The 27,941-nt window shown below is 47.5% G+C and overlaps 1 protein-coding gene across 2 annotated transcripts in view; it reads left to right on the top strand.

Moving 5' to 3' along the window:
* LPCAT2 (lysophosphatidylcholine acyltransferase 2) overlaps positions 1-27,941 on the top strand; it is a 660,866-nt gene that overhangs the window by 490,744 nt on the left and 142,181 nt on the right. For both annotated transcript variants that reach the window (XM_040328743.1, XM_040328745.1), the window contains exon 12: positions 10,555-10,708. In XM_040328743.1, the coding sequence (XP_040184677.1) occupies positions 10,555-10,708 (154 nt within the window). The remainder of the gene's footprint in view (positions 1-10,554; positions 10,709-27,941) is intronic.

Raw genomic sequence — 27,941 nt, 5'->3', positions numbered from 1 at the left:
ATTCTCTGGCAAGGACGGACTGGGGATTAGCGGCGATGTAAGTACCTGCATATAAATTACTCTGGTCCACAATAGATCTATAGAGATCTTCCGTGAAATACAGCGAATAAAAATCAAGTGACATAATATCAGCTGTATCCACCTGAATACCAGGTTGGCCAGTGAATGGGGGAAGTACGGGTTCTGCAGAAGTGGTGGGGACCCAATCAGGATAGAAAAATTCTGCAGGAAGGGCACTATGGGCACGACGGGTCTGTCTTTGTCTTTTTCTCTGTGGCAGCGGGACACTACTTGTGCTTGCCAGCTCGTCAGCTTGAACTGCACTTATGGGACTCGCCACGTCACCACGTGATACTGCAGTGCTGGATGAACGACCAGGGTGTACTAGGCCGCTGGTGCTTGCCAGTTCACCAGAAGAAATAGCGGCGCTAGTACTTCTCTGCTCCATACAAGGGTCCTGCGGTTCTTGCTGCTCAACAACATCAGAACGGGGTCGGGTACGCCTGGCCTTAGCAGGGACCACAACTTCGTCGTCAGAACTATCAGGCATGGAGCCGCTGTCTTATACAGGATCGTATTCTGAGCCAGAATCTGACAGATGCGTGACCTCCTCCTCACTATCTGTCTGGCTCAGAAACGTGTAGGCCTCTGCACTAGTGTACATTCGCTTTGCCATTTTGGGCTCTTAATTTAGTCGTACACTAGTGATGATTCACAGGTAAAAAAAGCACCTGACTGTCAGCAAACGTAGAAAACACTTAAAAAAAACTGGTAGCGATCGCAGGGATCAGGCGTGTCTCTGCGAACGCTGCAGTTATGTGTGTTGTGTTTTGGAAGTGACAGTGATCGATCGATACTGCACTTGGGTGGGTTGGGCTGGGCTGGGCGGAGGGGCAAAACGCAGGTGCTAGCGGGTATCTGGGCTGATTCCGCTAACAATGCATTTTTGGGTACCCTAAACTGCTGGGTACGCTAGTATAGATATGATCAGATCAGGTATCAATCCGTTCAGATACTATACCACTAAAGGGGGTGTATGCTTTGCGCATGGGTGTAAGCGTTACTGACACTAACCTAACGCTGCCTGGGGCGACGCAGACCCTGACTGACGCTAAAATTTAATTGATATCACCCGCCGGGCGATCAGGGGGTTAAACCTTTATTGGGTTATATACGGCGGGTGCCCTGATGCTATAAACAGCAAACTAACTAACCAGCGTCAACCGTAACACTTATACGGTGATCACGGGTTCTCCATTAGCTCCACATCCTTAATCCTGGCATATAGGGCCTCCGGGGGGGGGGGGGGGGCTGCGCTTCCAGTGAAATGCTGAAAGACATTGTGCCGCCGTGAGGATATGCCGGATCAGTTTCTTGTAGGGTGCCGAGATTTTCATTGGGGCAATCCTAATAGGTAAAATTTCAGAGTCAGGGGGATCGACCTGTCTACAAGCCGGGCCAGTAACTGCTAGACCGAGTTCCAAAAAGGGACAATCAGCGGGCAGCTCCAGTACACATGGAGAAGTGTTCCCCTGTCCCGCTGACAACACCAACAGCGGTCAGAGGTAGTTGGGTATATGGCATGGAGGACGTCAGGGGTCATGTACCAGAAGTACAGGATTTTATATGTGTTCTCCTTGTATAGTGTGCAGATTGAGCTTTTTGCCGCTTGAGAGCAAATCACCCGCATTTGCTCCATGGAGATCTCCTCGCCAACGACATTTTCCCATTTAACCATATATGCGTGCTTGCCCTCCGTATCCGCGGGTCTAGAGTTCAGAATTTTATATATGTTAGAAATTAAGCCCCCCTGTGCAGATATCCAATATCAACCTTTCGAAATGTGTTGGGGAGGAAAATATCAGTTTTGGAGCTATCGTCAGTGCATAATGGCGTATCTGGAGATATCCATAGAACTCCTGGTGCGGCATGTCATACTTGGCCTGCAGTTCCGCAAACGTGCGCATTTTGCGAGTCAGGGGATCCACCAGATTCCCAAAGTGAAAGAGGTTCCTCGTAGTCCATGGAGAGGACATTCTGTGGGTGAGGCTATCTGGCACCTTGGGGTTGCAGGCAAAGGAGGTCAAGAGGGAGCTATCGGAGGACAACTGATGCTGGCATATCAATTTGCGCCACAGGCACCGGAGCTGGGTCATAGGGCCCAACATGCGGTTGGGGTCTACCTCCGCGTTCGCACTCCACAGCAAGTTGTTCGGGTGTATCGGGGCCAATCATAGCTTTTCTATTTCCGTCCATTTATTATATGAGCGCAATGTGAACCAGGAGGCTATGGCCTTCAGCTGGGCTGCTTGATAGTACTTAATTAGGTCAGGATAGGCCAGACCCCTGTCCGATCTCGCCGCTAGTAGTACGGAGCGAGGGATCCTATGGCATTTGTAGTTCCATGTTTGCTGGAGCAAGTCAGTCTGGAGCTTTCTCAGGTGTGCGTAGGGCACTAGGATGGGTAGGGTTTGAAACAGGTAGAGTAGCTTTGGGAGGATCGTCATCTTTACTGACGCCACCCTCCCCAGTAGGGAAATGTGGTGCTTCTTCCACTAAAGTAGAAGGGCCCTGATGGTGTGAAAGAGGGGGGGGGGATTCTGTTGATAGAGAGTGGCGAAGGTTGGGGTGATGTGGGTTCCTAGATATTTCGGGGGGGGGGGGAGGTTTTCCAAATATAAGGGAAATTGGATCTCAGGTGGGACACCTCCCCATCGGGGATATTAATCGGGAGCGCTTCGACTTGGATGCATTGATTTTGTAGCCTGAGAGGGCCCCAAATTGGTCGAGCTCTGCATGCAGATTCGGGAGGGAGGTCCTAGGTTGGGTGAGCGTGAGGATGATGTCATCTGCAAATAGTGAGATTTTAAACTCTCGGTCTCTAACTAAGATTCCCCTGATATCCGGGCTCCGACGGATTGTGGCGGCCAGGGGTTCCACACAGAGCGCAAAGAGCAGGGGGGACAGAGGACACCCCTGCCTAGTGCCGTTAGTTACCGGAAATGCGGAGGAGAGGGCAAAGGGGGTCTTTACTTGGGAGGTTGGAACGGAGTACAGGTGCTGAATGGCCCGCAGGAATGGGCCCCTAAATCCCACATGGCGAAGTGTAGCGAACAGGAAGGGCCATCCCAGCGGGTCGAAGGCCTTCTCGGCGTCCAAGCCAAGTAGCATGGAGTGTTGGCCCTGCCTATTCGCCACCTCCACCAGGTCAATTATTTTCCTAGTGTTGTCCCCCGCTTGGCGAAGCGGGACAAATCCCACCTGGTCTTTATGAATAAGGGAGAAGAGGACCAAGTTCAGGCGAAGGGATAGCAATTTGGTGAAGATCTTCAAATCCGAATTTAAGAGGGCAATAGGTCTATAGTTGGCACACAGAAAGGGGGTCTTTATCCGGCTTTGGAATCACCATGATGAAGGAGCGTTGCATATCCCCGGGGACTGGGGTGTTCCGGAGAAACGCGTTAAACAATGCACACATGTGAGGCAATAGAAGGGGAAGGAATGCTTTGTAGTATTCGTAAGGGTAACCATCTGGTCCCGGGGCTTTGCGTGAGGGTAAGGATTTAATGGTCTTCTCCAGTTCCTCTATCATGATGGGTGCATTCAGGGGGGCTAAGTCTGAGGGCTGGAGCTTGGAAATGCCACTCTGCTCCAAGTATCGTGTCATGCGTTGAGTGAGGTCAGGGGGTGGAGGGTTACTGGGGATATCAGGGTTGTTGTAGAGAGTCTTGTAAAATTCTGCAAAGCAGTTGACCACGTCTCTAGGGTGGGAAACCAGGCCTCCTGAACCATTCCTAACCTGATGCGAGGTCGTTGCTTGTACGCTATCCCGGAGCTTTCTGGCCAGGAGGGAATGGGCTTTGTTACCCCTATTGTAGAACAGCTGTCTAAGCCTAAGTAGTGCTTTCTCTACTCTACCCAGCGCTATTTCCCCAAGAGTCGCCCTCAGTGTTGTGATCTTTTTAAGGAGCGACAATGTAGGAGAATCCTGCAACCGTCGCTCCAGGATCCTTAGCTCCGACTCCGTTTGCAGTTTCAATGCCTGTGCGTTTCTTTTCATGGCCGAAGACAGGCCCAGACATTTCCCCCTCAGCACCGCCTTATGGGCCTCCCACAGCGTGGACGAGGTTGTATCTGGGGTGTAGTTTTCCTCAAAGTAATACTTCAAAGTGGATTCCAATTCAGATTTCGAGGGGGGATGCTGGAGGAGGAACGTGTTCAGACGCCAGCTGCAAGGTCTGATGACGGAGGAGCCCAGTGCTAAAGTCTGCAGTACTGGGGCATGGTCAGACCAGGAGATCGGTAGGATCTGCACCGCTCGGGTCAGTCGTAGGGCTGGGTTGTTAATAAAGAAATAATCTATTCAAGAGTATGTACGATGTGGGGCCGAGTAGAAAGTAAATTGTTGGTCGCCCGGGTGGAGAACCTGCCAGGCATCAAAAAGAGCATAGCGTCTAGATATTTGACGGAACAACTGCGAGTCTCTAATCACTCGGGCCGGGGTTGCCCTGGGGTTCACCCCGTGGTGATCCGAGGTGGCCGATTGGGTCAAGTTAAAGTCCCCCCCGATCACCAGAATCCCATGATCTGTTCGGAAGAGGCGCGCATACACCCTGGACAGGAACCCAAGTTGCCGAACATTTTGGGTATAAATAGCGCAGAAGGTGACCTCCTGGTCCTGCCATAGGCCTTGGAGGATGAGGTAGTGACCGTGTGGGCCACTATAGTGGTGGGAGCCAGTAAAGGGGGAGCCCTTCTTAATGAGTATAGCCACTCCGACTCTTTTATGGGGCCCTGAGGAGAGGTAAATCTGGGAGTAGTACTGTTAGGCAAACGCAAAGGAGCCCCCTTTTTCAAAATGCGTTTCCTGGACCATGACAACATCTGCCCCTGACTGCCTAAATTCCCTCAGAGCCAGATGCCTTTTTCTATTGGAATTCAATCCGTGGACATTTAGGGACAGTATCTTAGCCATGGAGGTGTGGGTGAAGGGGGTCATACTTATCTGATGCGGATGGAGAAGACTCGGGCGCCTGAGGTCAGGAGCCGGCCCCCCGCGGGGGGGGGGAGAACCAGGAACGTTTCGGAGTTCCTGTGTAGAACCACACAATGACAAGGAAAAAAGAGGGACAAAGGAGACTAGAAAAAATAAGAAAGAGAAGAAAAAACATTAGAGTCAGGCAACAATGACAACAAATCATTACCGTTAGGTCACGACCTAAGGGGGCCAACTGGCCCAGGTCAGGACGGCTTCCTGTGGGCTCCACCAGCCCAACCCATGGAGGGCGCGCCAGAGGGGCCCTGGGGAACCCTAGTGCAGTCAAGTTGGAGAACAGGACCGCAAGCATTCAAAGTCCAACAATTCTAGATGAAAGGTGGGGACAAAGGGGAGGGGGCATGGAAGGTCTCTCTCTAAAGTCTTGGCCGAGACTTGCCCTTTATGCTAACCAAGACTAAAGCTAGGGCATTGGGAGTGGGTCAGGATACTGGAGGGGTTACCAGGATGAGGTCACTGGAAAATGCAGAAAAACGTCGGGTGGATGTGCACCAGTGTCGGGGGGGGTTTGTTCAGTTCTTCTTATGACGTGCGGGTTGACCTCCCCTGGTCCCCTCCGAGCCTCTGTGGCGTTTAGGTAGTGGGACCTTCTGCCAGACCGTAGGTGGCGGGGGTGGTGTGGTCACAAGATCCCAGTCCGGTACCTGGGGGACCCGAATGTCCAGGACATCGCAGAACGCTGGTAGGTCTTCCGGGTATCTCAAGACGGCCGTCTTGCGCTGATTCTTGGCCGTAAGGCTGAATGGAAATCCCCAGCAATATGGAATATTTTCTTCCTGTAGAGTGCGCAGTAGCGGTTGTAGTAGCCTTTGTTTCTGTAAGGTGATCCGCAATAGGTCTGGGAAGAGCTGGATGGGGACCTCGTTAAGGGTTACTCTACGGGTGAGGCGGGCCTGATGCATTATTTCCTCCTTCAGGGGATAAAAGCTTAGCCTGCATATTATGTCTCTGGGTTTGGAGGGGGCCCCCTAAGGGCGTAGTGCCCGGTGCGCTCTGTCCATTTATATGGGCTTAGTTGTGGGTTCGCCTATCAGATTGTTGAACAGGGTATGTAGAGTGGAGTGAACATCCTCGGGGCCCTCCGGTTCCAGTACCCCCACACCCTGATGTTGTTCCTGTGCCCCCTGTTGTCCAGGTCCTCCACATGCCGCTGCATGTCTCTAAGCAGTGTGCGATGTTCCGTTCCTTGAGTTTGGGTCCTGTGGACCGCTAGTTTGGTTTCCTGGATTTCTTCCTCTGCCATTTCTACACAATCGGACAGGTGTTTGAGGCCTGATTGGAGGTTTTGAATTTCAGACCTGCAGGTGGACTTCGTGTCCATTATAAGTTGTCTAAAGTCCTCCTTGGTTGACATTGCTTGTAAGTAGGCAAGCCACTGGGGGGGCATGGGCGGGTATGGGGCATAGTTCAGCGGTTGTGGAGGAAGGGGGGGTTGTGGGGAGGGGTGAGTGTTAGCCTGAGGTAGGGCCCTCGGTCCTCTGGATTGGAAGGCCTCCCCACTCAAGTCCCGAGTTGGAGAGGGGGCAGGGGAGCATGCCATGTGGGCATAGGAGGCTGAGGCAGCTGGGTGAGGTGGAGCCTGGTTGGGGACACCGGGCTGGGGCTGTTGCTGCATCCTGGGGGGGAGGGTGTCCCCGATGAATCCCCTCCGGTGATATGGGTCATCCCTGCTCCCTGTGCTGCAAATGGATGGCAGCTAGGATGTGCTGAGCTCGGCAGGGCTGGGAAGTCCTCTGACCCCCCCGTGGATCCTGGGGAGCTGCATCCCGTCCCGCCTAAGCAGGGATCCGAGGCTGTCCGCAGCAGCTGAGGGTAGGCCTCGGAGCACTGGGTGTAGTGCTCCGGGAGTCCCAAGATGGCGGTGGTCCGCGGGGAGTGTTGTGAGGCCTCAGCGGAGGGGAGAGGCCAGGGAAAACTGCTCATCTGCCTGCTAGTGCCCGCTCCCGATCATCAGCGGGTGGCTCTGCTGGGCGTCTGGTGTCCGGATCTGCGCCGGGACTAAGGAGGAGAACCATGGGGGGACCGCATGGTGGCCGTGGATGTGTCCGGCGTCATCTTGGGGTCCCTGCCCGGCGGGAGACCGGGCTGTATAAAGAAGTCCCGGAGGTCCGATGACGAGCCCGGAGGAGGCTGGGATGATTCCCTAGTTGTTGGTGGACCTGGTCATCCTGGAGTGGCCCATGGATGGGGGTTAGAATGTGCCAAAAATTGCCGGTAAGTGGAGGGCTGAGAGAGAGCTATGGGATTAGGCTTGCATCCCTGTCGGCTTCTGGTCACGCCCTCGTTATATGAATTTTAAAATAAAACCTATGACGGTTTATTTTTTGACCTGCACCATCTGGAGCACTGTGAGCTTGTTGGAATTTTCCTATCTGCATCCTGCATTGGAAGGCCCATCTGTCCGGTTCCTGTTGCCTTTGGTATTCATCCCATCGGAGAGATTGAAACACATACCATCATCTGGAGAGACCTTTTTTGCAGTGATCCAGGTCTGTCGAGACCATCAAGTGTATGAGACTTGCTGTTGTTAAATAGCTGAGTCCACACCCTATAGTAAGAGTACCTCATTATATTTATATTTATATTTTGATGCCTTGGGGATCCCTTCAGGTAACTAGACATTCAACATCATATGTCAACAATTGGAAAGTCACTCTTTTTATGGACTATTATTTCACACATTAGGTTGTGTGATCGTTTCACTGATCCAGCATCGCATTGTTTGTGGTGTATGGTCTTTATATGGAATTTTTCATATTCATTTGCAATTCAATGTTTATATGATTTTTTGATTTGATGTCACTATAAGTATTGTGCACAAGATATTTAGCACTGCACTATTGTTCCTTATTTCTCATTTACTTTGTTTGAGTGCTGGCTGCTTTCTTACACATTTTCTTTTCGGTTTAGCGCAGTTTTTTCCCCCTTTTTTCTACTGTAAAGTCTCCGTTAGTAAGATTTGCCCTTGTTTCTTGTTCTGATGACACACTTTTCACCAGACAAGAAGTGAGGGAAACTGCAATGGTAACACAAAACACAATAGAAAGGATTTTTATTAGTTGTCTGTTTCTCTGTTACACATTGTCCACCCGTTCTATTTTAAATCTATTTCAGAAGCCATTGGATTCTGGGGTGAAAAACTAAAATGTAATATATCTATAATGAATAAACATATAATAAAACAAACCCTGCTACAAGATGTAACACAACATCATAAAGATGCACATAATGCTGTGTTAGATTTAAAGTAGGTTTCTGAAGGGAGTGACAGCAACATTAAGGATGTTTGCAAGGTTAAGGACAAGCTGTAGAAGGTCTAACTTAAACATAAACCACAAAGAGGCCAATGTATTCAAATGGCAAAGTATGCAGTGAAGCAAAAACGATGACAGATTTCTCATAACTTTTTAAGCCCTGGTTCACACTGGGTACGATTTGGAACGATTTGAGATGCGATTTGACATGTCAAATCGCATCTCAAATCGGCGGCAATTGTCGGCAATGGCACTGTCCTAATCAGTGCGACGCCGCATCTGCGATTTCAAAAAGTAGTTCCTGTACTACTTTTTGCGATTTCGGGCAGCGATTTACATTAAATAGCGGCAAAATCGCGGCAAAATCGCAGCCGCAAAATCGCGGTAAAATCACGCATTTTACCGCAATTTTGAATTCGCAGCAGTGTGAACCTAGGCTAAAGTAGGATTAAACTCATATGCATGCCTGGAAAGCAGGGGACAAACTAATCAAAGGGTACATCTGCATCTGCAGACTCTTTAATTCTCCTATCACTGATATCAGCCAACACAACATATATTGATCATATAAAACAATGTTGAGCATTTAGTTCTGCCAGATCAATATCAGGATAGTTTAAGTCCCCCACGATTATAACATTGCCCTGCCTCCCCGCCATTTCTAACTGTGAAAAGAAGATGGCTCTATGCCTCGTTTTCAAAGTTAGGTGGCCTTTAGCATACACTCACAATTAATATATAATTTTGTTTTGTCCCTTTTGAAGCTCTAGCAATGTAATATAAAAAAATATATAGAATTGTGCTAAATCAAACAAATTACAATAATAGTCAAATTAAATCTGCAGAAAACAGTCCACAAGTGTTGTGATACTCCTGGTATCGGACTCCACCAACCACCACCTTTAGTGATCTTGTGCGTCAATACCTCCACTAACGGCTAAAAAACTTGCTTACCAGCTCCTGTGGACCCCTCATTACAAGGGGTCGTCTGCGCTTATACAGTTGTGCTCATAAGTTTACATACCCTGGCAGAATTGATGATTTCTTGGCCATTTTTCAGAGAATATGAATGATAACACAAAAACGTTTCTTTCATTCATGGTTAGTGTTTGGCTGAAGCCATGTATTATCAATCAACTGTGTTTTCTCCTTTTAAATCATAATCACAGCAGAAACTACCCAAATGACCCTGATCAAAAGTTTACATACCACAGTTCTTAAAGTGGAGCTCCTCCCACTCTTGACAGGTGGTCTTGAATGAAAGACCACCCTTTGTTTTTTGTATATTCAATTTTTCCCCCCTTCCTACCTATTTAATGAAGTACATAGTGTTCTTCCGATCCATGCAGGACGTCATATCCTTTTGTGCGGTGAGCCCCCCCACGCTGTCTTCTGGGACCTGTGTTTGTCCCAGAAGAAAGGCTGACCATTCACAAAGCGCCGCACAACTCGCCCATGCGCAGTATGAAACGGGCAGTGAAGCCGCAAGGCTCCATTGCCGGTTTCCCTTAGTTAAAATGGTGGTGCCTGTGCCCGATCCAATGGATGGATCAACCTCGGGGGGCAGATATCGCAGGCTCCTTGGACAGGTAAGTGTCCTTATTAAAAGTCAGCAGCTACAGTGTTTGTATCTGCTGACTTTAAAAAAAAAAATCCCCACCAGTGTCATTGGTACAACTATAGTGCATATTTTTTTAGCACCAATCACTGTATTGGTATTACTGGTTCCCCAAAAAAGTGTCAGTTAGTGTCCGAAATGTCCACTGCAATCCCGCTATAAGTCGCTGATCGCCGCCATTACTAGTAAAAAAAAAAAAAAATACCATAAACATATTCCATAGTTTGTAAATGCTATAACGTTTGCGTAAACCAAACTATATACGCTTATTGGGATTTTTTTCCCAAAAATATGTAGCCTTTTGTTTTTACTTTTTTTTTATTGAATGTGTTTTATAGCATGAACGTAATTATTTTTTTATTTATTTTTAAAATTGTCAGCCTTTTTTGGTTTATAACGCAGACAATAAAAAACTGCAGAGGTGTTTAAATACCACCAAAAGAAAGCTCTATTTGTGGGGAAAAATAATATACATTTTAATTGGGTACAGCGTAGCAGGATCGTACAATTTTCAGTTATAGTAATGCAGTGCCGTGTCGCAAAAAAATGGCCTGGTCATGAAGGGAGGTGAACCTTCCGGAGCTGAGGTGGTTACTTGTATTACATTTTCTGTTTGTTTATTACAGCATAAAATGGCATGACATTCAGAAACAACTGGCGATTTTTGCTTCTATTGCTGATCTATCAAAAGGAGGAAGAATTGGAATTGAAGAATTTGCTAGCCACTTAAAGTTACCAGTAACTGATGTATTAAGAGAGTTGTTTGCATTGTTTGACAGGGTATGTATTGCACGCATGTCTACACTGGGAACTTTGCAGATACAGGGGCTTACCAAAATGCATATTTTTTGGCAATATATAGGATTGATTTTTTAGCTTGTCAAAACCACAACGTATAGAAGTTTTATAACATTTTTACTGCCAGAATAACACTTCTATTTTTTACTTAAACCAATAATAACAACAGATAAGGGTTGATTTACTAAAGGAAAATAGACTGTGCACTTTGCAAGTGCAGTTGCACCAAAGCTTGGTAAATGAGGGGGAAGCTCTGCTGACTTCTATCATCCAATCATGTGCAAGTTTTTTTATTTTCCTTGCATATAATATGGTATTCTTTCCCAAGTGAAGCTTCACCTCATTTACTAAGCTCTGGAGAAGTTGTATCTGCGGAGTGTAACTGCACTTGCAAAGTGCACAGTCTATTTGCTTTTAGTAAATTAACCGCTTAGACTTGAAAACACACTAGAAAATATTGCCTTTCATCCTAACTAGATGAGGCTGCAGACACATATAATGAATATATGCTGGTCTTGAATATATATTTTTTTATTTACTATTCTCATGGCTAATGATTAAAATTCTTATATTTTTACTGGTAAAAATTGTAAAATGGTCAATATTAAATACTGAATATCAGTATGTTGTACATGCCACATTTATCCAACAGGTGGTGTTCTAGCATCTGTGTCGCTGTAAAAAGCTGTAAAAAGTGACATTTTTGTTTCTTGGTGTTCAGGACTATTCAAAACACACACACTACTTAAAGGGGTTGTAAAGCTTCCTATTTTTTCACCTTAAAGGGTTTTTTAAAGGATTTTTTTTATCTTAATAGCTTCCTTTACCTTAATGCAGTGCTGTTTTCATGTCCTCATTGTTCGTTTTTGCTCTCAAGTTGCTGTAATTCTTCTCTGATCTCCACACTTCCTGGTTGTCTGTTTCCTGATAACCACAGTACTGGGAGCTTTCTCTCTGTGGTCACTAATCAAGGAGGTGTGATTACTGTGTGTCTAAAACCCCTCAGCACCAATCAGTTTCGTTTTCCAAACCATCACTGCCCTGTATTGGCTCTGTGGCTCTGTACAGCAGAGAAGCAGGAAACATGCAAAAACGAAACTAGAAACTACAGGTACATTATATGATTGATTTTGATCTATTTTTAATTGTTTTTAAAAGGAATCAGTTAACTATTATGTCTCTATACCCTGTAAACAGTAATTTCAGCAAAAAAAAATCATTTTTTATTTACAACTCCTTTGATGTATCCTATGCATTAAGGTGAAAAACACCTTGCACTCTCCAGCCCCCCTCCCGAGCCCGTTTTACTTGCCTGAGCCCTGAATCTCCGTGGGCGCAATCACGCATTCCTTTTAGGGTGACCACCCCCCACCCCTGTATCCTGAAATCAGCGGGCCTGTGTACAAGATCGAAAGTGGGCCCTAGGCATCAAGAACAATATGGCACGCAAAGCGTGTCGTGGACCGTGGTGAACAGTGGACATGTCTTAAATTGCGCTAAATATTGGCTTAAAGGGGGTGTTAAAGAGAGTCTGAGATTACTTATATAGTGCAGAATGTGGCAATGTTAAATAGGGAATGCAGAGTGTATGGTGGTAACTAGTATGTACAGGAGAGGTGTATGGAAGTGGGTAATATGTACAGGAAAGAGTGCGAAATGTATGGGGGTGGGTAATATGTACAGGAGAGGAGTGCGGAGTGTATGACCGGGGTAGTTAGTGGAGAGAGGAGGAAGAGGAGTGCAATACCACCTCCTGATAGTCTGTCAGCCACTGCTATACCACCTTGGTGGTAGGCCACTTCGAAGAATGTAAGGGGGCACTCTGGAGGAAGTAAAGGGGAACTAAGGGGGCACTCTGGACGAACAGGACGAAACGCCATCCTGGCAGAAAGTGTCATACGGCTGTCCAGATGATCCAGACAGCCATGACAAGAGGCCCTACCTGGACTCCAGGGAGAGCCTTACTGCCAGGTATGCTGGGACATTCGGGAGATCCTAGAGTGGGCAAAGGAGGAGAGGAAGAAAGAACATGGTCCATATAAATTAGGTGCAAAGGCATGTGCATATAGTATACAGTAAATAATCCATTACAGATAAACAAGAGAAAAAATTATATTTATACAAAATATACAAATAAATAAATAAATAACCCCCTATATTGTTTCCCTAAAATGCCTCCCACAAATAAGTAAGACAAAAAAGGGGCAAAGAACAATGGGTATAAAGGGAAGGAAAAGATGCGGCAAACCAACAAGATAAGAAGGCCACTGGAAGATGGAAATATCGAAGAACCAAATGGACCAATTAATCAGTTTTCCCAGAATTAAAACCATCAAAAAAAAAGGTCTGAAACGCTCAACTTCGTTTAGACCAGGGATGCTGGTAGCATCAAGATATCTAATCCATCTCATTTCCGGTTGGAGTAATGCCTTGTTCCAGTCACCACCCCATTTGGGGATGTGCACCCGGTCCAAGACTGTGAAATTAACCAAAGGCATTCTGTAGCCATGGCATTTCGCCACATGTCTGCCCAAAGGTAAGTATAGATTACATATCTTCATGCTAGCCAGGTGTTTACTAACACGTTGCCCCAGTTCCTGCTGCATATTTCCAACATAGAATGCTCCACATTGACATTGTAGCAAATAGACAACACCCTGGGGCTGATTTACTATGCTCTGTGCGCTGCGCTGGTTCATGCCTTAATTAGTGCGCCGGGTGGAGGCTTAATTAGGCGCATGAACCAGCGTAGCAGCCAGCGCATTGAAAGTAATATGTAAAGCCGCGCCGAACTCCCTATAGAAGTCTATGGGAGAAATCAAAAGTGTTAATTTTAAAGGCTAATCTGCTAGTTTTGTCCTAAAAAGTGTTTGGGGACCTCAGTCCTGCCCCAGGGGACATGTATCAATGTTTTTTTTATTTTTTAAAACGGCCGTTTTTTCGGGAGCAGTGAAATTAATAATTCTTAAAGTGAAACAATAAAAGTGAAATATTCCTTTAAATTTCGTACCTAGGGGGGGTGTAATGTCAGCATGTGAAATAGCGCATTTTTCCCGCACTTTCCTGCACAAAATGACTTTCAGAAGGAAAAAAGTCATTTAAAAATTCACACGCGGCTATAATGAATTGTCGGCTCTGACAATTCTAAAGGGATTCATTCATAAAACAAACAAAAAAATGTGTAGGGGGTCCCCCAAAATAAATGACCAGGCCCTTCAGGTCTGGAATGGATATTAAGGGGAACCCCGCCGTAAAAACCAAAAAAAAAAAGACGTGCGGTTCCCGGAAAATATCCATTCCAGGCCCTTCAGGTCTGGTGTGGATTTTAAGGGGAACTCCACCCCAAATTGAAAAAAAAATGGCGTGGAGTCCCCCTAAAAATCCACACCAGACCCTTATCTGAGCATGTTGACCTGGCCGGCCGCAGAAAAGAGGGGGGGACAGAGTGCGGCCCTCCTCTCCTGAACCGCACCAGGCCACATGCCCTCAACATGGGGAGGATGTCCCCATGTTGATGGGGACAAGGGCCTCATCCCCACAACCCTTGCCCGGTGGTTGTGGGGGTCTGCGGGCGGGGGGCTTATCAGAATCTGGAAGACCCCTTTAACAAAGGGGACCCCCAGATCCTGGCCCCCCCCTATGTGAAATGGTAATGGGGTACATTGTACCTCTACCATTTCACCCCCAAAAAAATGTCAAAGTGTTAAAAATGACAGTAGCCGTTTTTTGACAAATCTTTTAATAAAATCGTCTTTTCTTCTTTTCTTCGGGTTTCTTCCGCTGCTTCTTTCTTGGGTCTTCTCGTCCACATCTTGCCCGACGTCTTCTTCTATCTTCTCCGTCCGTCCTTCAGCCTTCTGGTCCCGCATCTTGCCCGTTGTCTTCTCCTGTCTTCTTCTCCGTCCGTCCGCCAGCCTCCTCGTCCGCATCTTGTGTCTTCTCCGGTCTTCTTCTCGGTCCGCCAGCCTTCTCGTCCACATCTTTTTCTTCCCCGGACCCAGCGTTTGAATTTGATTTGGCCGCCGTGTTGCGCTCCTGGGACCCGCCCCCCTCTGACGCCACAAGTAAACTCCTTAGAAGGTCATGTGCGTCAGAGGGGGGCGGGGTCACAGAGCGTCACACAGCAGGGGAATTCAATTTCAAGCGCGCCGCCCGGAGAAGAAATTCCCGCCGTGTCACACTCATGTGACCCCGCCCCCCTCTGACGCACATATGCCACACGCGGACTTTCATATGAGTTTACTTGTGGCGTCAGAGGGGGGCGGGTCCCAGGAGCGGGAACACGGCGGCCAAATCAAATTCAAACGCTGGGTCCGGGGAAGAAAAAGATGTGGACGAGAAGGCTGGCAGACGGACGGAGAAGAAGACAGGAGAAGACAACGGGCAAGATGCGGCACCAGAAGGCTGAAGGACGGACGGAGAAGATAGAAGAAGACGTCGGGCAAGATGTGGACGAGAAGACCCAAGAAAGATGCACCGAAAAAAACCGAAGGAAAGAAGAAAAGAAGATTTTATTAAAAGATTTGTCAAAAACCGGCTACTGTCATTTTTAACACTTTTGACATTTTTTTTGGGGTGAAATGGTAGAGGTACAATGTACCCCATTACCATTTCACATAGGGCGGGGGCCAGGATCTGGGGGTCCCCTTTGTTAAAGGGGTCTTCCAGATTCTGATAAGCCCCCCGCCCGCAGACCCCCACAACCACCGGGCAAGGGTTGTGGGGATGAGGCCCTTGTCCCCATCAACATGGGGACATCCTCCCCATGTTGAGGGCATTTGGCCTGGTGCGGTTCAGGAGAGGGGGGGGGCCGCACTCTGTCCCCCCCTCTTTTCTGCGGCCGGCCAGGTCAACGTGCTCGGATAAGGGTCTGGTGTGGATTTTTAGGGGGACTCCACGCCATTTTTTTTTTCAATTTGGGGTGGAGTTCCCCTTAAAATCCACACCAGACCTGAAGGGTCTGGTATGGATATTTGGGGGGACCCCACGCCATTTTTTTGGGTGGGTTTTACGGCGGGGTTCCCCTTAATATCCATTCCAGACCTGAAGGGCCTGGTAATTTAATTTGGAGGGACCCCCATTTTTTTTTATTTTTTTTTTATTATTTTTAATGAGCAATGACTGTATTCTTTATAGCCATGAGTACTTTAAACTTCCTTTTTTTTGTTTCACTTCAGAAATGACATCTTGTACAGGGACAGTTCTAAGCACGGGAAACATGCGTGTACCCCCCCTCCCCCCCTGTATGAAATTTAAAGGAATATTTCATTTTTATTATTTCACTTTAACCACTTCCATACCGCGCCTATTCTGGCACTTCTCTCCTTCATGTAAAAATTATATTTTGTTCCTGGGAAATTAATCAGGACCCCCAAACATTATATATAATTTTTTAGCAGACACACTAGGGAATAAAGTTAGCGGTCATTTTTTATTTGATTTCCAATGGTATTTGCGCAATAATTTTTCTAACGCCTTTTTTTTGGCCCAAAAAAAAAACACGGTTCATGAATTTAAAAAAAAACAAACAGTAAAGTTAGCCCAATTTTTATGTATAATGTTAAAGATGATGTTACACCGAGTAAATAGATACCTAACTTGTCACGCTTTAATATTGTACACACTCATGGAATGGCGCCAAACTTCGGGACATAAAAATATCCATAGGCGATGCTTGTTTTTTTTTTTTACAGGTGACCAGTTCAGAGTTACAGAGGAGGTCTAGGGCTAGAATTATTGCTCTCGCTCTAACGCACGCGTCAATACCTCACATGTGTGGTTTGAATGGTGTTTACATATGTGGGCGGGACTTACATGCATATTTGCTTCTGAGTGCGAGCTTCTAGGGACAGGGGCGTTATTTTATTTTTTTGTTTGTTTTTTTTACCTCATATTTTTATTCTTGCACTTTTTTGACACTTTTTTTGATTTTGGATCACTTTTCTTCCTATTACAAGGAATGTAAACATCCCTTGTAATAGGACTAGTGTGTGACAGGTCCTCTTTATGGAGAGAGGCGGGGTCAATAAGGCTGGAAAGCATGGTATTGAAAAAATAAATAAAAGATCTCATGCTTTCAGCTGCAATCATGTTCGTTCAGCACAGTGGTGTAGTGTATAGCACTTTGACCTAGCAGCAAAAGAGTCGTTGGTTCGAATCCCGCCCGTGACAGCATCTGCATGGAGTTTGCATGTTCTCCCTGTGCCTGCGTGGGTTTCCTCCCACAATATAAAAACACGCTGTAAATCGGATCCGGTCTAAATAAGCCCTAATATGCAGTAGTATATTTAGGTTTTGTTCTGCCCTAGGCCTGACTACATATCTGCACCTCCTAATAGAAAAATGACCCACCCCTTCCTGTCAAGGTCACACCCTGTTTTTGTATGACCCGCCCAGGAATTTTCAGGGGACCCACACACTAGTTCTGGGGGGGAGGGGGGCACTGGATTCCCTTAACCACTTCCATACCAGGCACTTACGCACCTTCCCGCCCAAGCCAATTTTCAGCTTTCAACACTGTTGCACTTTGAATGGCAATTGCGCGGTCATACAACACTGTACCCAAACAAAATTGGCGTCCTTTTTCCCCCACAAATAGAGCTTTCTTTTGTTGGTATTTGATCACCTCTGCGATTTTTTTTTGCGCAACAACTAAAAAAAGACTGCAAATTTTGAAAAAAAAATAAGTTTTTACTTTTTTAGGTTAATTTTTTTGTAAATAAGTTTTTCTCTTTCAATTACGGGCACTGATATGGCGGCACTGATGGGCACCGATGAGATGGCACTGATGGACATCGATGAGGTAGTACTGACGGGCACAGATGAGGTGGCATTGATTGGCGGCGCTGGTATGCGGCACTGATGGGCACTCATAGGCGGCACTGATGGGCACTCATGGGCGGCACAGATGGGCACTCATGGGCGGCACTTATGGGTGGCACTGATGGATACTTATGGGTGGCACAGGTGGGCACTGTGCATGGATGGGCACTGTGGGGTGGCACTGATGGACACTGTGGGGTGGCACTGATGGACACTGTGGGGTGGCACTGATTTTCTCAGGTTGCCAGTCAGTGCCCATTTGTGGGCACTGATTGGCATCTTTTTTCTTTTTTTTTAATGCTTTTTTTTTTTTTTTTTTCATTTTTTTTTTTTTTGCCCACCCTGGTGGTCCAGGGTGGGCATCCCTGGTGGTCCAGTGTGGTGATCCGAGGGGGGCTGCGCTGATAAACAATCAGCGCGAACGCCCCCTGTCAGGAGAGCCGCCGATCGGCTCTCCTATACTCGCGTCTGTCAGACGCGAGTGAGGAAGAGCCATCGATGGCTCTTCCTGTTTACATCGTGATCAGCCGTGATTGGACACGGCTGATCACGTGGTAAAGAGTCTCCGTCTCCGTGAGAGACTCTTTACCGAGATCGGAGATGCAGGGTGTCAGACTGACACCCCGCATCACCGATCGCCGCGCTGCGTGCCCCCACAGGCGCGCGCGGCATGAAATCCTGCAGGACGTCCTGTCAGGATTGTGTAACCACTTCCCGGATGTAAATCGGCCATAGGCTGGGCGGGAAGTGGTTAATTTGCATAGTTTTTCTCTCACTTCCTGTTTGGCTATGGGGCAGGAAGTGAAGGCAAATCTCCCCAATTGGACACAGATAATACAAAATAAACTGACAGGGCCTATAACCCTCCCTCACTCTATCCAAAATTAAAGAAAATAAAACTTGTTGATTATAGTTCTTGTCAGGGGCGGACTGACCATTGAGTCACTCGGGCACTGCCCGAGGGCCCCATGCCACTAGGGGGCCCCATCCGGGTTGCCAGGCTCAGTAAAACCGGGGACAGTATGTAAAAATCTGTGTTTTTTTTTAGATCTGTCCCTGATATGTCCGAAAATGACATGCTTTTAATGTGAATATCCCAAGATTTTAGCTGCCCGCCTCTGCACTACCTCCTGGCGTGGTGGCCATCTGTAAGCCAGAGGGGCCCCATAATTTTCTATTGCCCGGGGGCCCCATGAGTTGTCAGTCCGCCCCTGGTTCTAGTTTAAGCACAAATTTCATAGAGTTTTATTGAGAGCCCTAAGAAAATATAACCATGCCAATAGGCCAGGATACAGCGTTGCTAATATGTAGGAATGTGTGTGTTAGAGCACCCCACCCAATGTTAACTAAAAAATTATTAATTTGCAAATAAGTATTATCTGCTCATTTTTTTGGGGATGTCTGCACCCCTGATAGTGACAACATTTGTGAGGTGTCTTCACCCTTTCTAATTCATTCACTTCCTGTCACATAGCCAAACAGGAAGTGAGGGTAAAACATTACTAATATCTTTTCTTGGGGACACAGAGATCAATCTAAATAGTTTCCCATTATGTAAATTGCACTCTAGCATTTTGCTGTGTACACCCCAAATTATTAGGGATCTTGGACTTTGGGGTCCATTTACTAAAGGCAAATCCACTTTGCACTACAAGTGCAAAGCAAGGAAGAAAGAAACCAAAACAACTTTGCTTCTACAGGATTGGATGTTAAAACCAGCAACTATGTTTGTACTGCAGAGTGGCTTTGCCTTTACTAAACCCCAAACTAAATAATCATTTGGGGCAGGGATCCTCAAACTACGGCCCTCCAGCTGTTGTAGAACTACACATCCCATGAGGCCTTGTAATGCACTGACATTCACAGACATGACTAGGCATGATGGGAATTGTAGTTCCTGAACAACTGGAGGGCCGTAGTTTGAAGACCCATGATTTGGGGTGTACACAGCTGTGCTGGAGTGCAATTTGCTTAATGGGGACACTAGTTAGATTGACCTGTGTCCCCAAGAAATGACACTGGTAGGGTTTTAACCTCACTTCCTGTTCAGCTGTGTGACAGGAAGTGAAGCCAATTTTAAGAAAAGGGACACAAAGCTCAACCCAAAAATAAAAAAACACAAAGCAGGGGTTCTAACACTCACTTGGCTTCCCTCAAACACCCACAATTTGAATAGGATTGCCTTGCGCTAGATTTAAGCACAGTGCTGTAAATCAGCATGTCAAGCCTGTCCACCAATAGCAACCCCCCCCCCCCCCCCCACACAGGCCATGTTTGCAGGTTTTCCTTCATCTTGCACATGTGCTTTAAAAGACAGTCTGGACAGCAATTCTTGATAAGAGAAATCCACAAAACATGTCCTGTCGGGGGTACTTGAGGGCTGAGGACCACTGCAGTAAAAAGAAAATACTTACCAGTTTTGTCTTTAAAGTCATGGAGAATAAACATGACAAACATTTCATGATTACACACCAGGAAAGAAGCTTAGACAAAAATCACACATAATTTGTTAGGCCCAAACCAATTTCAGCTGCAGCTGTCAACATATGTAGCATGAAAAAGTAACAAAAGACAAACTTAAACATTTTAAAGTAATTTTTATTGGTCAACAAAACAAGGAAAGCAAAAAAAGACAAACAAACAAACGCAAACAAAAATACATTTCAAAATTCTAAATAACCATAGCTTTAACATCTTCACACATTTTTCATAAAATAAGGCCACATAGACAAATACATCAAAGTGAACATCATTTAAAAATAAACCAAAACCATTGGCAAAATAAAACAAAACCCATGCAACAAACCACATTTGTGTTTAGCAACAGCATTTCTGCCAGCCTGCCCCTTCTGAGGGCAGCTGAGGACTGATCGATCCCTGCTTTTTATAACAGTGCTAGTAATGAAGCAATTGAAATCACATGAACAAATTGCAGTCTCTAGTTTGGGTGAGCTTGTAATTGGGCATACCTGCAATTAACCCAAACCACGCTCTATGAGCATCCAAGTGTTTTTCACCTTTTAAAAAGAAAGGATAATTTTTTTCTAAGTGTTTGAGCATGCTCAGTTCATCACACATGTAGGAACCAAGCTGCAATGGAATGAGAGCTTTTTTTTTTTTTTTTTTTCCTGATCTGATGCTTTCCAGCCTGAAGGGGAGGTGTTAAAGACAGAAGTAAACACGCACATTTAATAATCTATTTGTGGGAAAAAAAAGGTTGCCAATTTTGTTTGGGAGCCACGTCGCACGACTGCGCAATTGTCAGTTAAAGCGACGCCGTGCCGAATCACAAAAACTGGCCCGGTCATTGACCAGAAATATGGTCCGGGCTCAAGTGGTTAAAAATTCACAAAACACTAAAGTTAGCCCAATTTTTGTTGATAATGTGAAAGATGATGTTACACCGAGTAAATAGATACCTTACATGTCACGCTTTACTATTGCAAACACGCCTGGAATGGGGCCAAAATTCAGTACTTGAAATTCCCCATAGGCGACCTTTTTTTTTTCAGGTTACCAGTTTATAGTTACAAAGAAGGTCTAGTGCTAAAAGTCTTGCTCTCGCTCTAACGCACGCGTCAATACCTCACATGTGTGGTTTGAACGATGTTTATATATGTGGGCGGGACTTGCGTAAGTCCCGCCCACATATGTAAACACCGTTCAAACCACACATGTGAGGTAGTGACGCGTGCGTTAGAGCGAGAGTAATACTTTTAGCACTAGACTTTCTCTGTAGCTATAAACTGGTAACCTGAGAAAAAAAAAAAAAAAGGTCGCCTATGGGGATTTTTTTAAGTAATGAATTTTGGCCCCATTCCAGGCGTGTTTTCAATAGTAAAGCGTGACATGTAAGGTATCTATTTACTCGGTGTGACATCATCTTTCACATTATCACCAAAAATTGGGCTAACTTTAGTGTTTTGTGAATTTTTCGAGCTATAACCAAAAATAGAGCGACAATTTAAAAAAACAAAAAGAGTAATTTTGACTTTTTGCTATAATAAATATCCCCTAAAATATATATTCAAAAAAATAAATAAATCCCTCAGTTTAGGCCGATACATATTCTACATCTTTTTGGTTCCCAAAAACTCGCAATTAGCGTTTATTGATTGGTTTTGGCAAAAGTCTCCAAAATATGGCATTTTTGTTGTATTTTTTATTTAACAAGTTATTGGGGCGATCAGCGATTTTTATCGGTACTGCGACATTATGGCGGACACATCGGACACTTTTTTGGAACCATTGGCATTTTTCTAGCGATCAGTGCTGTAAAAATGCATTGCTTACTCTAAAAATGCCACTGGCAGGGAAGGGGTTAACACTAGGTGCGAGGGAGGGGTTAAATATGTTCCATGGGTGTGTTCTAACTGAAGGGGGGGGGACTGACATGGGTAAATGACAGATCGCTGTTCATGAAGGGGAACTCCAGACCAAAAAAAAAAGAAAAGAAATAAAACACCACACATGAATAAATTAATTTATTAGTCTGCCGGGGGTCTTCTGCCGGGGCCCCCCACCACCACCCCATTAGGCCCCGGGCTTCGCCGTCTTTCACAGGGACCCCCTTCACCAGTGAGGCTCCTGCCTTTGGGGGAGGGTCCCGGGCTTCGACGGTTTCTGCGGGGGGGGGGGTGCACTTGCACCCCACCCCCGTCTTCAGCGCCGTAATTCACCGGGACCCCCTTCACCAGTGAGGCTCCTGCCTTTGGGGGAGGGTCCCGGGCTTCGACGGTTTCTGCGGGGGGGGGTGCACTTGCACCCCACCCCCGTCTTCAGCGCCGTAATTCACCGGGACCCCCTTCACCAGTGAGGCTCCTGCCTTTGGGGGAGGGTCCCGGGCTTCGACGGTTTCTGCGGGGGGGGTGCACTTGCACCCCACCCCCGTCTTCAGCGACGTAATTCACCGGGACCCCCTTCACCAGTGAGGCTCCTGCCTTTGGGGGAGGGTCCTGGGCTTCGACGGTTTCTGCGGGGGGGGTGCACTGGCACCCCACCCCCGTCTTCAGCGACGTAATTCACCGGGACCCCCCTTCACCAGTGAGGCTCCTGCCTTTGGGGGAGGGTCCTGGGCTTCGACGGTTTCTGCGGGGGGGGGTGCACTGGCACCCCACCCCCGTCTTCAGCGACGTAATTCACCGGGACCCCCTTCACCAGTGAGGCTCCTGCCTTTGGGTGAGGGTCCTGGGCTTCGACGGTTTCTGCGGGGGGGGGGGCACTGGCACCCCACCTGTCTTCAGCGACGTAATTCACTGGGACCCCCTTCACCAGTGAGGCTCCTACGGTGTTTTCCGCCGGGGGGCGACACCCGCGGGCTTCTGCGATGCCTTCCGCTTCTGCCTGTCTCCTCCGCGGAGCACAGGGCTTGTCTCCGCTGTCCTCTCCCTTCTCTTCCATTCGATGTTGACACGACGAGGTCCGGCGCTGGAATGCCGTCTGAGCAGCGGGCATGGACTTATATAGGGCAATGCCACCATGTGACCTCAACCCATGTGACATCACATTCCCATCATGCCCAGGGAATGTGATGTCACATGGGTTGAGGTCACATGGTGGCATTACCCTATATAAGTCCATGCCCGCCGCTGACACGGCATGTCAGCGCGGAACCTCGTTGTGTCAACATCCAATGGAAGAGAAAGGAGAGGACAGCGCAGACAAGCCCTGTGCTCCCGGAGGAGACAGGCAGAAGAAGGAAGAGAGAAGAAAGAAGACTGAAGAAAGCCCTGGCTCCGCGGGGGAGCCAGGCAGAAGAGGGAGCAGAGAAAAGACCAGGGAGTTGGCGCACCCCCGGCAGAAGACCAGGAAGACCGGAACCCTGGCGGAAGGCACCGGAAAGACCGGGGGATAGGCGCCATCCCCCGGCAGAAGACCCCGAAGTCCGGGTGCCCCCCCTAATGTAAAAGAGCTTAAATGAGGTGGGGGCATCCGGCGGAAGGCTCCGGAGAGGACCGAGGGATGGCGCCCTCCCCCGGCAGAAATCACCGAAGCCCAGGGTCCCGGCGGAAGATCGGGAGAGAAGAAACCCCCCCTTGTAAGAGAGCTAAAGAAGAAAGGGGGGGCTCCGGAGCTGATTAATAAAATATTTTATTGTGTGGTGTTTTATTTTACTTTACACTTTCCCCCATGTGAATGGGTAGAGGTACGATGTACCCCATACTCATTCACATAGGGTGGGGGGCCGGCATCTGGGGGCCCCCTTATTAAAGGGAGCTCGCAGATTCCGATTAGCCCCGCCCGCATACCCCGACAACCAATGGCAAGGGTTGTCGGGAAGAGGCTTTTGTCCCTATCGACATGGGGACAAGAGTGCTGTGGGGTGGGGGGGCAGTGCCCCCCTCCCCCACAGCACACACTCCCCCATGTTGAGGGCATGCGGTCTGGTACGGCTCAGGAGGGGGGGGGGCGCTCGCTCGTCCCCACCCCCATTCCTGTCCGGGCCAGACTGCGTGCTTGGGATGAGGGCTTGGTTTGGATCTGGGGAGGGACCCCCGCGCCGAATCGGTGCGGGTTTAACCCCTCACGTTCCGGACCAAGCCTAAGAGCCTAATGTAGCCCTGAAGGGGGACCCGCGCCGATTTCAAGTTTGAAATTTGGCGCGGAGTTCCCCTTCAGGGCTGAAAACAGCTCGGAGATTCCCGTGCGCCGCGTTACGCAGCGCATTCACGGGTACGCCGCTTGGTATTTACCAAGATTTCACGGCGTACTGACAAGGCGCACGGGAAGCGCCAAAATTTCTCTCTGCGCATGCCCAGTATGCAAATGAACCTCCCGAGGTTCAGGCGCACTGTGCAAGCGTACGGGGATCTGTTTTCAAAAAACACTTTCCCTTTCAATTCGGCCCGCCAAACACATTCAAACACATGTCACTTCACTTCCCCTGCATCCCCCCACCTCCCCCCCTAATAAACTCCCGCCCGAATCCCCGATATTTACATTTCAATGTGCCGTGCGCCAGGTCTGTACTGGTGCACAATGCACCCTCTCCTGGGCGCACGGAGCACATTAGTAACTAGGGAAATACACTGCACTAGCAGCGTATTTCTTTAGTAAATGACCAAACGGCTGCTACTCCTGCTTTTACTCCATGAGTCATGGAGTAAAGGCTTGGTAAATCGGCCCCCCTGTGTCTTAGGCCCCATACACACGATAGAATCCGCTGAAAAATCCCAGCAAATGGGTTTCAGCGGATAGATCCTATGGTGTGTACACTCCAGCGGATCTGTTTCCGCGGATATATCTCCCCTGGGATGGATTCCAGCAGATCGAATATTTGCTGACATGCTAAACAAATCTATCTGCTGAAATCCATCCCAACGGATGGATCCGCTGGTCTGTATAGACTCACCGGATCCATCCGTCCGAAGGGATCCCCCGCATGCGTCGTAATGATTCGACGCATGCGTGGAATTCCTTATATGACAGCGTCGCGCACGTCGCCGCGTCATAATCGCGGCGACGGCGCGACACGTCATCACCAGAGGATTTCGGCGCAGATTTCAATGCGATGGTGAGTACACTCCATTGCATGAAAATCCGCAGAAATCCTCGAGAGGATTTATCCGCGGAAACGGTCCGCTGGACCGTATTCGCGGATAAATCCTCTCGTGTGTATGGGACCTTACAGTTTGCAAAATGTTTCAAGTGGCAGCGTTCGCCGTTGGGCAGGATAAGGGACGTTCTTTTGCCTATTACTTTACAAAAGGAACAGGATTCACATGGATAAGTACCCCAAATTTTTCAAGGATCTTTCCTCTGATTGCCTCTATATTCACTCTGGGTGAGCATTTCACCAAGCGAACCCGCCCTTCTATATGTGACCTGAGGACATTTGGTAACCAAACCACATAAGGATGGTTCCTCTGTTAGGATGGCCAAGTGTTTTGACAAGATCTTTTGTATCTTATCATGTTCATTAGAAAACCGTAGAATAATACGTGGTGAATCATTTTGTCTGACCTTCTTTTTGAAGATCAGGTCATGCCTGTTAAGGATTTGAACCCTATTAAAAGCCCTTTTTAGAGCAGACTTCGTATAGCCTCTAATTAAAAGTCTACTAGTTAGTTTATCCGCTTCCAATTGCCAATCGTCTATATAGAAATCCTTGTCCACAAATTGTCTGACTCTCCCACTCTAGCAGAGTGTCTGAGGCCATATATAGCAACTGCAGGGGAAGGACTGTTGCCAAATATGTGCACCCTCATGCAGTATTCTGTGATGTCTCCAGAGGGGTGGTTGTCCCTGAACCAGAGAAACCTCAGAAAGTTTTGGTGTTCTTCTTTAACAAGAACGCAATAGAACGTTTGTTGTATGTCTGCCATAAATGCGGCTGAATCCTTGCGAAAACGGAGTAGTATTCCTAATAGTCTGTTGTTAAGGTCAGGGCCAGAGAGCAGGACATCATTAAATTAAAGAGATGCCCCATGCTTGGCGCTGGAATCGAACGCCATTCTAATCTGCCCTGGCTTCTTAGGGTGATAGACCCCAAATATGGGTTAGTACGAACATTCCTCTGAGTCTTTGAGGGTCATCTCAGCATGACCATTCTGTAATATTTTCTCCATGAAGGAAAACAAATGTTCTCCCATCTCTGGTTTCCTTTTAAGATTGTGTCTTAGGGAAGTGAGGCGTTTATATGCTAGTTCTCTGTTGTTAGGCTAACGTCATCTTTGTGGCCTAAAGGGAAGAGATTTAAACCCAGCTATTAGTCATGTCTTTCTCCATACTCCTTTCCATAACTTCTAGGATAAGCCTATCCTCAATGGACATTGCTACCTGGTTATCTTCCTTTGTTCTCTTGAACACTATGGGCCAGATCCACATAGATCGGCACCGGCGCAGCGTATCTAAGTTACGGCGGCGTAGTGTATCTCTGGCGGCGGAATTCAAATCGGCGATTAGGGGGCGTGATTCATTTAAATGAAGCGCGTCCCCGCGCCGAATGAACTGCGCATGCTCCGTTTCTAAATTTCCCGCCGTGCATTGCGCGAAATGACGTCGTAAGGACGTAATTTTTTAAACTTAGACGTGACTTACGTCCATCCCGATTCACGGACGACTTACGCAAAAAAAGAAAAAATTCAAATTCCGAAGCGGGAACGACGGCCATACTTAACATGGCAAATCTAACTATATGGCGCAAAAAAGCAGCTTTAACTATACGCCGGAAAAAGCCGACTAGAGACGACGTAAGAGAATGCGACGGCCGCGCGTACATTCGTGAATCGTCGGAAATAGCTAATTTGCATACCTAACGCGGAAAACGACGCAAACTCCACCCAGCGGACGCCGAAGTATTGCATCTACGATCCAAAGGCGTACGAAGCCGTACGCCTGTCGGATCAAATCCAGATGCCGTCGTATCTTGGTTTGAGGATTCAAACTAAAGATACGACGTGGGAAATTTGAAATTACGCCGGCGTATCAGTAGATACGCCGGCGTACTCTCACTGTGGATCAGGCCCTATGCTTCCTAAGTCGCTTTGGTCGTCGTCATAGGTATTGCTGTCACAGAGGGGACTTAGAAAGGAAAGAGGTACAGGGTTGTTGTGTGGTAGCTCCTTTATGAGGATGTGATTTTGACAGGGTTGGAAAAGAGGACGAACATTCTCGAGGGTACTAGTGAGCAGGTTATTAACAGATGCCGGTTTGTGTGCACCTCCCAGAAAAACATCACTTATAATGACCCACCCAAGATCCAGTTTTTAGGCATGTGGAGTGTTTCGAGGACCGCTGATTAGTTTTCTTACTTTGTGGACTTGCAAGATATCTCTCTAGGAGTAAGATTATCTGAGCCTGATCATCTAGTTCTGGTGTGAGATGTACTATGTGATTAAAGTGAGTCTGGTGAACTACTGCATCTGATGTGGGAATCTCTGATCTGTTGTCTGGCATCTGGTTGCACTCTATTATGGTTGGTAAGGGTAGGCATGTCTTGCCATCCAAAGATTCATTTTGTAGGCCGTCAGCTCTTCTCCCAGCCGTTTCCACTGTACCAGCACAAGTCCTAAGAAAGTAAGGGCTGCTGGGGCCTTTAACTGCTTGCTGACCAGCCGTCGCAGTTATACTGCGGCAGGTCGGCTCTGCTGGGCAGCCAATAGGGGCGCGCGCCGCCCACTCGCCCCTGACGCCAACGCGTGTGCCCGGCGGGTGCGATCACGGCCGGGCACCCACGATCGCTCGTTACAGAGTGAGAACCGGGAGCTGTGTGTGTAAACACACAGCTCCTGGTCCTGTCAGGGGGAGAAATGCCTGATTGTCTGTTCATACATTGTATGAACAGCGATCAGTCATTTCCCCAAGTCAGTCCACCCCCCCTTCAGTTAGAACACACCCAGGGAACATACTTAACCGCTTCCTCGCCACCTAGTGTTAACCCCTTACCTGCCAG

This window comes from Rana temporaria, chromosome 11 (genome assembly GCF_905171775.1).
Source record: "Rana temporaria chromosome 11, aRanTem1.1, whole genome shotgun sequence".
Lineage (NCBI taxonomy): Eukaryota > Metazoa > Chordata > Amphibia > Anura > Ranidae > Rana > Rana temporaria.
This window is presented reverse-complemented; position numbering and strand designations above follow the sequence as displayed.